Genomic DNA, 12,336 nt, shown 5'->3' with positions numbered 1-12,336 from the left:
TTCTGGGACTTAGAAAAATTCCCAAAAAGTCGATTTTTTCAAAAAAAATTTTTTTTCGAGATGACACTAAATCTCGACGTTTCATGCAATTCTAATCCTTTTTTCATCAAAATTATTTTTTCGATTTCGAAAATTTCATGTAACGCACCAGAAGAACACGATGAGAGTAGCTACAGAGTATTCAGTTTTACTGTGAAACAAATTGGTTCAGTCGAAAATAATTAAAAAATCAAATATAAATTAAAAACCCTTCTTAATCCACCTAGTGGTGTGATAATGCCTTTCTCTTCTTTCATAACAGTCTCATGAAATATATTTCTTTTATTAATTTTTATTACTATTTTTATTACTTTTATTATATTTTATTACTATTACTATATTACTATATAATAAATGAGAACAGTGATGCTAATCTAAAAAAGCCTTCTTAGTCCACTTAGTGAAATTTTCATATATCTTTAAAAATCACCATAGGGGGGAGTACATGAAATTTTCGAAATCGAAAAAAAAATTTTGATGCCAAAAGGCTTAGAATTGCATGAAACGTCGAGATTTAGTGTCATCTCGAAAAAAATTTTTTTTGAAAAAATCGACTTTTTGGGACTTAGAAAAAATATGAAAATTTTTCCAAGTTCCAGAAAGTTGATATTTTCAAAAAAAATTTTTTTTGAGATGACACTAAATTTCGATGTTTTATGCAGTTTTAAGAGTTTTGGCATCAAAAAAAATTTTCGATTTTGGAAATTTCATGTACTCCCCCCTATGGTGCTTTTTCAAGATCGAAAATTGTCAAACCTTTACCACCGGGCAGCACCCCTTAAGCATGTCCGATTTAGGTCAAATTTTGCATGAAGGCTTTTTTCGAGGTGCTTAAACTTTTGAGCACTAGAACTTTACGAAAATAGGGTTGATCCCAAAATTTTGGCACCCTTATATATATAAGAGCGGTAAAAATCAACGTGTTTTGTCGGTTACGTCACTTATACCATCATATATCTGGAACCAAAAGTCACAAGCATTTGATCTTCGAACTTGATCAACGGACCGACAGTAGCTTTCAAACGAGCCCAAGTTTGTTAAAATCCGATCAGCCATCTCTGAGAAAATTGAGCGCGTTCAAATACAACGCTTTTTGTCGGTTACGTCACTTATACAATCATATCTCCGGATCCAAAACTCACAGCCATTTGATCTTCGAACTTGATCAATGGTCCGACAGTAGCTTTCTAACGAGCCCAAGTTTGTTAAAATCGGTTCAGCCATCTCTGAGAAAATTGAGCGCGTTCAAATACAACGCTTTTTGTCGGTTACGTCACTTATACAATCATATCTCCGGAACCAAAAGTCACAGCCATTTGATCTTCGAACTTGATCAATGTCCCGACAGTAGCTTTCAAACGAGCCCAAGTTTGTTCAAATCGGTTCAGCCATCTCTGAGAAAATTGAGCGCGTTCAAATATCTTCGAAAAGTGCACACACATACACACATACACACACACATACACACACACACATACACACACACAGACATTTTCCGATCTCGACGAACTGAGTCGAATGGTATATAACACTATGGGTCTCCGAGGCTCCGTTCGAAAGTCGGTTTTTCCAGCAATTCTAATACCTTTCTATAGAGAAAGGCAGAAAGCTAACAATCGTCTTCTTTTATCATTATCTTTCGTATTAGTATGGAACTAATTGGAAGAACTCCATATTTCTTTTTCGGTATCCGGCTGCCTAGAGATTGAGGAAAAACTATAAGTTTAAAACCAACATTTCATTAGAAATTTACCAATGCATTTCGGCTATTATACATCAAACGCCTATTATGAATAAGTTATCAATTTTTGTAAATTGTTGTTGTTAAATAATTGATTTCGCATTTCGAAACACGGTTTGACTACCGTCCTGAGAGTTTCAACTGTACCTGATGCATGCCTTTTCTAAGTGGAAATATTACCTGATTAAAATTTCACGGAGTTAGGCGTCGTCGTTTATACCTGTTTCAATGATTAATTTATATATTTTATTCGTTTTGATGTTGCTTACACAACATCGCATGTAGGTTTCCCAATAATTATAATGATGTAGGTTTTCAAAATTTCTACGGAGAAAAATCCTGAACTCCTTTCCTGTGATATTTGATGCATTTGGTTCAGTATGCAATTTCAACTGGTTTTCGATCAATCACGAAGAACTCACCAGCGGCCAATTTAGCTTAGCTAAACTCCTCACTAAATATGTTATACCAAAGAGAATTAAGTTAAATCGTATGTCGTAAATCGCATAAATCAGTGTTTATACACGTACAGTACAAATAGCAACAAATTGATCCAAAATTGCTTGAATTGCGAACAACCAAAAGCAAAGAAGATTCTCATTCATTCGTTTTAGTTTATTCTGTTTATTTGTTTTAAGTTTATTCATAAACAAATATCAGAACAAACGCTTCAGTATAAGTTCATTTCATTTGTTGTTGTTAAGCTCATCCAGTTATGTGGTATCATCCATACACTCATTTTTCGATAGGAATTTAACAAATTGTAGTTTTGGACTACGTAATTCCCTACGGAAATTGTGCTCGACCTGTCAATTAATATCAATTTATCAATCGAAGTACGCATAGCTTTGAAACATCGACCAGATTATCACGGACTGTTCTATCTGAGGTTTGACGGCAACATTGTATGGCACAATCTCGATATGTCCGAAATGAAAACTTTCCGAAAACTATTTCAGTCATTTCCAACCAACAGGTGTGTCAATGAGCATTTTTTTGTTGCGATCATTACCCGAATAATTGTATTATTGTCGGTCGTTAAAATCATTTATTTGGTCAGCACTGCAACATCCCAAACAGAGTGGCTTATTTATGGCTAAACGGGATGGATTATTTAGTCACATGCATCCTATCGGGATAAATGAATGAACACATATGAATATTAATTACCCGTCATTGCAACTGAGAACGATTCTGTCGACCACACGCTAATGGCCCAAAATATTGGAATAGTGCATTGTATAATCGATTCCTTTTTTCCGTTGTTGTTTTCAGAACCCCCAATTACCACTCCACACTGCGATCGTCTGTACGGTATCTTCGCTGATCCAGCTAAATGCGATGTATTCTGGAACTGTTGGAATGGTGAAGCTTCTCGTTATCAGTGCTCTCCTGGTTTAGCCTATGACCGTGAGGCTCGTGTCTGTATGTGGGCTGATCAGGTTCCAGAATGTAAAAACGAAGGTATTAGCGATGAGATTATCCATCAGTCAGACATCAGAACATTCTAATGTAATATTCAACACTTGCAGAGGTGGCCAATGGATTTGCTTGTCCGGCAGCGGGTGAAATTTCAAATGCTGGTTCATTCTCGAGACACGCTCACCCAGAGGATTGCCGTAAATACTACATTTGTCTGGAGGGAGTCGCTCGTGAGTACGGATGTCCCATTGGAACCGTGTTTAAGATCGGAGATGCTGACGGTACCGGTAACTGCGAAGATCCTGAGGATGTTCCCGGATGGTAAGATCTAATTGATTGTTATTGCTATGTAAGCTAACTATTGGACAAATGCTCTCAAAATTTTCTAATTCTTCTTGCTTTAATGTTTCCTTCTCACTGTTACTACTCAGAAAATGTATTCTAATGCAAACATTGAATTTCACCTCACATTTAACTTCACATCTTTCATTTACACCCCTACAGTGAAGATTACTACGGTGACTTGGACTTGAAAAGCATCCGAAAGAGCGAACTCCTCGCCGGTCTAGTCCAGTCGGGTGGTGGTGCCCATGCACCGAACAAACCAATTGTTAAATCCAACCGCCCTGCTGCCAAGGAGAACTGAACCTATTAGTAACACAGAAAGCAATCCAGAATCATTAAACAACTACACAGAAATGTACTTCAACAAGACCTAGAGACCTAGACGCTAGGGACAGTAGCTAGTTTCTAAGAAGATGTGTTTCAATTCTGGAAGGTCCTCCGATGAACACCCCGCTTTTTGCCGGAGGATAATAGACTGTTATTAAAGTAAAGATTTTAGATAAGTGATAGTCAGAGAGGAATACTCAAATCCGCTGAAATTTCTATGGAAACTTAAGTATCAAAGCAGCCATTTTTAACAGTTTGTGAATTTTATCCCTAGAAAATTTGAGCCTTGCTAGATCAGTGAACACAGTTTTTATTTATTTATTTTCGTTCCTCTTAGTTAAGATGACGTGAAAGCACCCTGTCTTCTGTATTTTCATTAGTATTTCTTCACTCAAACCATCTCCTCACAGACTTCTCTATTGTACGAGTAAACCGACTGAGGAATATTCCCTCAAGAAATCAAGTTTTCAACTTTTCTATGAAAAAGAGATTTCATTTGTATGTAAAATTGGAAAAATTCAAAGCCCTATGCCGAAGGAAACCTAAGAAAAAAAAAACAATAATGGAAAATAAATAAAAAATCGAAAAAATCACATAAATATTTACTACCCTTTCATTGCATTTATTAAACAAATACTACCATTATGTCACAATTCCATCACCTTCTTCCGACTGCTCTGTCACTCTCTGTCTGTTAATTGGCTAAGACCCCTCAAGGACGAGGCATGCCATTTCTCTGTTTTAACCTGATGCTAATCGAGTATAAACTGTGATTAATTCTATATTTTTTAAATCCCTAACCTCGTTATTTTTACTCTCAGTCGCGTTGATTGAGATAGTATACTATGTGCTTGCTGGATGTCTGCATGCGCGGAATGAGCTTCAGTTTGTCAGTTTTTGGTGAATTTGTGAATTAGTATTGTCTATATCCGAAAAAGACGCGGTTCCATTGTGCAATCGATTTCCCCTCATGAATCAACAATAATTTTGATATTCATGTTCTACTCTGCGGCGATAATGCCAAATAGTATTGTGATATTCTTTTACGTTAACTCGAATGGGAATGAACTCAACTTGTATTGTTGCTATGAAATAACATATTCGAAGGTTACTCCTTTACTAATTCAACGTAGAAGTGAGTGAGCTTAGACTGCTGCCAGAGATAACGCGATTTTCGAAGCGTTTTGATGCGATGCACTTTTACCGCAACGCTCATCGCGACAGGATCTGACGCTTACACTCTGACAGAACTCTTAGGTTGCTGTCAGAGTGAACGCGTCACGCGAAGCGTCTGGACGCGCGTGTGAGCTAGTTACATTTGATCAAAGCAAACCTGTCAGAGTGAATGCGATGCGAAAACAGTACATCGCATTAAATCGCTTCGCTTCGGTCCGCATTCCGCACTCACTCTGCAACCTTAGGTTGCTGTCAGAGTGAACGCGTAACGCGGAACGCGGAGCGGGGCGAAGCGATTCAATACGATGTACTGTTATCACATCGCATTCACATTGACAGGTTTGCTTTGATTAAATGTAGCTAACTCGCACGCACAAAGTGACGCTTTGCGCAATTAAAGGCACAAATCTCCAAATATCAAGGGGAACGTGCCATTTGAGCCAATTTGTTCTGATTCCTGATTCCTGATGCATTCTCGTAAGTCAATTGGTTCAACATTTCCTTCCTTCTGAACTGTCAAGGATGGGCTTGAGTTTATTTGTGACGACATATTAAAAAACCTAATTCAAAGCTATGTGGTAAACAACATTCTTAAGAATTCCCTTCATTTACGTGTCGTGAATTGTATGTGAATATGTGTGTGAGTTGTTTTTAAAAGTTTAATTATAATACTTTATACAATGACCTAGCTCACGTGCTCAGGTAGTTGTCAACCTACATACACATGTACACATGGTAAGGGCCTGCTACCCCCACTGCAACACCTTTGATGTTCAATACTTTAGAATACTTTAGAGGCTGTGCTTATGCAGTTTTTCATTTAAATCCAGCCTTCGCTCCAATACAAGGGTTTGCCCTGTTGAATATCGAGGTTGGTCCGGCTAATTCGGATAGGGACATAGTGTCCGCTTTGCTGGTACCCCGGTCCTCGGTATAGTCCCCATCGATGGATTTGGCTTACACCGACCGAGAGTTTCCCGACGAAGGAAGTTTCCCCGCAACAAGCACTTCCGATACCCGTCTATGAATCGACTGGATAGAGTCCGAGGTCGGTTCAGTGATACCGGTTGGAGGATAGCTTCTGGATCACTGACACACCGATGATATTTGCTACTAGTTCAGTCCCCGACAGGTTGTCGGTTCAATGCATAGGACGCTGGTCTTACAAGACAGTTGTCGTATGTTCGAGCCCCGACCTGGAAGGGTTCTTAGTGTCAGTAGGATCCATAGTACTAGCCATGCAATGATTCTGTACACTAAGTATCGGCTGCGAAGTCTGTTGAAACAGAAAGACCAAATTCCACAAAAGGAATGTAATGCCAAGACTTTGCTTTTTCAGTCCCCGACAGTGGATTCAGATTACATCCAATGGAGAGTTCCCCGACGAAGGAAGTTCTCCAGACACCAATACTCTCGATACATCACACGGAACACTCGGATGAGTGCTGAGGTCGGTCCGACAATATTAGTTGGAGCATGGCTTCCGATTTATTGGCACCCCAATGATTCTAACCGATATTGTGGTGACTATTCGACCGACCAACGAATGAAGTTCTTTTAGAATCGGTACTTCAGATTCACGTCTACGAATCGGACGGAAGGGTACATGAGCCGGTGCAGTTTCCGGTTCACCTGCGCCTCGACGATCCTAACTGGCTGATCTGCGATCTATTTGACTATGATTCATCGGTTCAACCATCTCCGAGAAAACCTAGTGAGATTATTTGACACATACATACTCACACACACAGACATTGTTCGATGAACTGAGTCGAATGGTGCATGACTTTTGGTCCTTCGGCCCAATTTTTACTAGTCGATTTTTCAAGTGATTGCATATACCTTTCCATACGGGAAAGTCAAAAACATAATTCTTTCTTCATACCATCAGAAATATGATCAGTAACTCAATAGTTTGATAAAACCATAAGTAACAAACATTCAAACATTTAGTTTTCTTAAACTTTTAGAAACAATGAGAAAAACTCGTCACGCTTGCTTGCCTTTCTCGTGCCCGAACGAAGGTTTTGAGGTAGTCAGGCACATATCTCTCCCGATGTTCAACTGTACTAGCATAAACGGTAATCCATGGTCGAAAATCGATCTTTACTTCTAGTACTTTTGACAGAACTGGACGTCTTCATGGTAACCTTCCACAAACAAAACCAACAAAAACAGACCTTCTTCAATGTGTAAAGTAGAAATCGTCGGTCTTACAACAAATTCAGAAGAAAATGTTTGTCGGATTTGAGTTTGGTGCAGGCGACGTTTTTTTTTCATTTGTAACGGGTACGGCTAAAGGTTTTTTATTCTCGATCGGGAGCGGGTCGGGTTCGGGCTCAAGAAATTTCCGAATTTGTATCAGGAATTCAACTTCAGATTTCTGGAACAAAATTCCAGATATGAATTCTACTTCTGGATTCTAGAACACAATTTTAGATCTGATTCGTTTAGCATTATTTTTGGGGTAGACTATGTATGTCGTCAATGAGCCATACTTCAGTTTAAAGGGGCGGCGACTCACCCTTTACCAATATATAGCCTTAGAAGTATTGTCTTCTTATCCAGTTTCGATCGGTGTTTATTTTTCACCTCGGCTGTATTAACATTTTGTTGCCATTCAGATTGTATAACAGAATATCGATTCAATCAGTTCAATTATTTGGCATTTCTGTTTCTCTGATAAATTTTATACCGTAGAGGTTGATTCCTAGGAGCTTAAGGTTGTACATCTAGAGGAATTGAGTACGTTATCCAATTCAGAATCTCACATGGACTCTGACTGGCATGAATGTGAGTTGAAAATGAAATTTCATCGATTAAGATAATGTTTGCTAAGTTGCTGTGGGACTAAACTCGAAAACGAATGATGCTTAATGCTGGAATTTAAAGTCTATCTCATTCTAGTGTATATTGTTTTATCCTCTAAGAAGTGCTATATGTGATTAGATTGATTCTTAATCTACGTCGAGTCAAGTTTTGCATAACCTGAAATGCTCCATAATTACAAATTCTTACGGTAGTTGATCTTAATTTTGATTCGAAGATGCTCCCTAATAGTAGGTTAGTTACCCTCAGAGAGCCACCTTCCACCTCGTTAGCTCGATTTATTCTACATCTTGATAATAATAATAGAAGGACATTGGAAATTTATATATACTTCTTCATACTGCATTAGGGAGAGTCAACTTATATTTACCGCAAATTAATAAAGTAAACGTAAATTACTAATTTTGCTTATGCATCCAGTGCTTTAATAAAACTGAATGCTTCAGGTTGTTTGTGTCCCTTTTTTCCAAAAGTCGGCAAACGTTCATTACTGAAAATTGAAATGTGCTATAATTCCTACAATTATTTGTCGATTATTCAATTAGAGTGTGATAGCTTCGTTCCAGTGACAAATCAATGTTTAAAGTTATCAAAAAATCATTCAAGACATGATGTAAGGTATTACTATCAAAGTACGAATTCAGTTTCCATACAATTTTTGGATTTTTTATGAGTTTCTAAAATATGTATAAAGCTCGTATTCAGTGCTCAAACGGAAATATAATCTAAAATGCGGCTCGCACGTTCAATCCATCGATAGTAGGCTGTGAAATTACCGCTTCATCACCCAACGAATCTGTTTCGACTCCTATGCTTTTCACTTTGGGTGTGAGCAATGTGTATGATTTGTTTTCTGATGCTTTCACTCTGCTAATATAATTAATTAATTTGCGGATGCCTGGGCGTAGTTTGATGTTGTTTGAGAAACGTGCCGAAACTCGATTACTGATGGTCTCCCGTGAATGCGAATCTTTTTGTTCTGCTCTCATAAATGCGTATCTTTCCGCGATGGGCTTTACGGAATTAGCTGAGTGCTTCCGATGCGGTTGTAGGTGCAATGGATCACCACATTCAAACTACCTTGCATGTTAATATGTTAGGGTGACTCGGAATAATGTTAGTTAACAAACTGTGGAAAAAATGTCTTGCTGCAACCAATTCACAAGATATCAAAAAAACGAAAATTAGAAAGCTCTGAGCAATCAGCCAAAAACTATCCGAAGGTCACTACCTCACACATACTGTATTTACGATGTAAATGCTGTGGTCGTGGAAATACCTAGAATTATCCAGAAAAAAACCGAGTTTAGTGTTTGAACGCATAAATTAATCAGATTTACCAAAACGATGCGCGGCATGCAATTGAGTTATCACTGTTCATTTCAATTTTTTAGTGATAATTTTCAAACACGAAGCAGATAAAAAACAGAAAGATTGACTAAAATTAAAATGGCTGTTTTTTTAAGGTCGTCAAGCCAAAGATAAACTGAGGATAGAGTGGTCTATGATTTCTTATGTATCATTGGAATAGGACCCCTCGATGAGCTCGGTTCACTGTCAGTTTCAGTCTTTTGAAGCAGAACAACAAACGGCTGATCGCTAGATGCGTCACCACTATGACAATGATTGTTTATACTTTACAGTATGTACGATATTGAACAATTTTGCTTCATATCCAGTGATTCTTAAAATTGAAAGTAAAAACTACTTAGAACTATTCCTTAGAGTTTATTCGGTTTATTATTTCCTCATTTGAAAAATCATTAAGGCTCTGAATGATGAAAAAAAATTCATTTTTGTGAAATTTAAGAGCTCTCATTCAACTAAATAAATTAAAACGTTTTGCATAGTACAAAGCATCATTTTTTTTAATTGCCCACCACACTCCCCCACACCAAAAAGCTCAACAAGGAGCCCCCTGGTAATGGACGCAACTAATCTCAGCTCATTAACACTGGCAAAAATTTTAATACCAACAAAAAAAAAACAACAAGAAGAGCTGAGATTAAAAACAATTTATTCTAAGATGTGCAATTAACTAATTTATTGGTGTGGAATCCCAGTGGAAATAAGTTTCCTTCTAAGGGATCCACGTTTAATATCTAAAATTGAATAATATAATACTGTTGACGTTTAACTAACATTGATATACAGATAGATTACGATTGTTTAAACTTTACGCTTATTGTATAAAAATTTCATTCAGTCTTTGTCTAAAGTAGTGCTTCAATCTAGATCTAAATATGGTACGGATGTTGATTTGTTGTATGTCAAGAGGAAGTGCATTAAATTTTGTAGGACCTACAAACAGAATACGCCTTTGGCCCAGAGTTGTGGTTGTTCGAATGCGTTGCAAGTTGCCATTACGGCGCGTCGCGTACAAATGGTTTGGAGTTGGAAACTGTATGTTACGATGTGTCGTTGTCATTCAAACAACATTTTGTAATTTTGTCGTGGAAAAATATTGAGAAATAAGTCGGTGAAGTCTTACTTTCTTCCGTATGTGTCCTGTGTACCGGCAGTGGTGCAAAGGGCTAACAAGAAAGATTTCCATCCTGGGCGATTGTTTGCCTTCGCCTTGACCCAGGTCAAATTCTGATCGAATCGCCTAAATTCCTTGTTCAGGCTCCGCCGCCATGAGCCCCTAGGTCTACCTCTGCTGCGATGCCCGGCTGGATTCCTGTCCAGCGCTTGCTTGCAGATTTCGTTTCCGCTCTTTCGAAGTGAATTTCAGTCAATATCGCTTCTGATGACAACGACGATGGAGCTCGGCATTCGAAATCCAATTGTCAGGCCACCAGGTATGCGTTATATACCGTAGACATCGGTTGATAAACAGCTTCAGCTTTTGCGTGCTTTCAGCTGGTATACCCCAGGTTTCGCTGGTGTACAACAGTACAGATTTCACGTTTGTGTTGAAAATTCGGATCATAGTGTGTAGACGAATCTGATTTGATCTCCAGATATTTCGTAGACTCGCAAAGGCAGACCTGCCAAATCGAGGTCGTTGAGATGCTCCATAGTGATAGGCTGCCAAAGCAGCCCACGGTTTGGTACACGGTCAATGGCACCAACCATTATCTCGTCTATTACGATGAGGAACAGTAGCGGTGATAGAATACATCCTTGCCTCACTTCAGCGACTACCCGAATAGGGTCAGACAAGGCTCCATTACGCAGTACTCTACACGTGAAAGCCTCATACTGCGCTTCGATAAGGTTGACGATTTTATCTGGGACTCCTTTGCGCCTTAGAGCGCTCCACAGGTTTTCGTGATTGAGTCGGTTTTTTCGTTGTCAATGAAGACCAAGTAAAGGGACTCTTGGAAATCATTGACCAGCTCTAGAATAATACGGAGCGTGACAGTCACACAAAATCTTCCGGCACGGAATCCTGCCTGCTGCCGTCGGAGAGTCACATCGATCTTCTCCTGTATCCGGTTGAGGATAACTTTACACAGAACTTTGTGAACATACATAGTAACATGATACCTCTCCTATTGTCGCATACAGTTGAGTCGCCCTTCTTCGGGACCTTCATTAAGACGCCCTACATCCAATCGACCGGGAATGTCGCGGTGTCCCAGATATTCCGAAATAGTTGATGCAACATTTGAGCAGATAGCGTGGGGTCAGATTTGAGCATCTCCGCTGATATGCGATCGACCCCAGGAGCCTTGTTGGATTTCATGCTTTGTATTACGGCTTTGATCTCCGGTAAAGTGACACGAGAGATGCGTCGCACTCCTGGCGACTCATGTCAAGATGTTGATGGCTGGTTGACCGTCGAAACTTGAAGAAGTTCGAAGTGTTCAAACCAACGTTTTAACTGGTCAGTGGGGTCGGTTAGCAGCTGATCAGTCGCGTCCTTCACTGGCACCCTTGTATTAATCCTTGCTCCACTAAGGCGTCGTGAGATATCATAGAGGAGACGGATAACGCCGGTTGTTGCGGCTTTTTCACCTTCATCGGCCAGGGAATCCACCCACGCTCGCTTATCCCGCCTACACGAGCGTTTTACTTCCTTTGAGAGGGCCAAATACTGTGGGCGGACTTGGCGCTTCGCTTCTCTGATTCTCGCTCGCTCTATCGCAGTTTTTGTCTCTCCGTTCCTCGATTTTCCGCCGGGTATAATCCGTGATCCATTTCTTCCTCCGGGCGCGCAGTTCACCCAGGTTGGTTTGGCAGGCATTCTTGAACGCCGTCCACTGTTCCTCTACGTTGCCACCTTCAGGAATACCCGCAGCTCTGGTATCCAGTTCTTCCACGAATGACATTTTAACTGCTGGGTCTTCTAATCGGCGTGTGTTGAATCGTCGCCCGAGCCTTTCCTCCTGTCGCATGACCCGCGCAATACGTAGGCGAATCTCTCCGATGAGAAGGTGGTGGTCAGACGCGATATCGGCACTGCGTTTATTCCGGACGTCAAGAAGGCTCCGTCTCCATTTCCGGCTGAT

At 39.6% G+C, this 12,336-nt stretch overlaps 1 protein-coding gene across 2 annotated transcripts in view; it reads left to right on the top strand.

Moving 5' to 3' along the window:
* The window catches only part of LOC131440503 (protein obstructor-E), a 51,168-nt gene that overhangs the window by 37,741 nt on the left and 1,091 nt on the right, over positions 1 to 12,336 (top strand). The window contains exons 3-5 of one of the 2 annotated variants that reach the window (XM_058611829.1): positions 3,056 to 3,244; positions 3,313 to 3,523; positions 3,707 to 4,475. In XM_058611829.1, the coding sequence (XP_058467812.1) occupies positions 3,056 to 3,244; positions 3,313 to 3,523; positions 3,707 to 3,848 (542 nt within the window). In that variant the 3' untranslated portion in view covers positions 3,849 to 4,475. Of the gene's footprint in view, positions 1 to 3,055; positions 3,245 to 3,312; positions 3,524 to 3,706; positions 4,476 to 12,336 lie in introns of those variants that run through there. The other variant, XM_058611830.1, reaches the window with a different exon arrangement.

This window comes from Malaya genurostris, chromosome 1 (genome assembly GCF_030247185.1).
Source record: "Malaya genurostris strain Urasoe2022 chromosome 1, Malgen_1.1, whole genome shotgun sequence".
Lineage (NCBI taxonomy): Eukaryota > Metazoa > Arthropoda > Insecta > Diptera > Culicidae > Malaya > Malaya genurostris.
The sequence above is the reverse complement of the archived record's forward strand: the minus strand, read 5'-3'. Positions and strand labels throughout refer to the sequence as shown.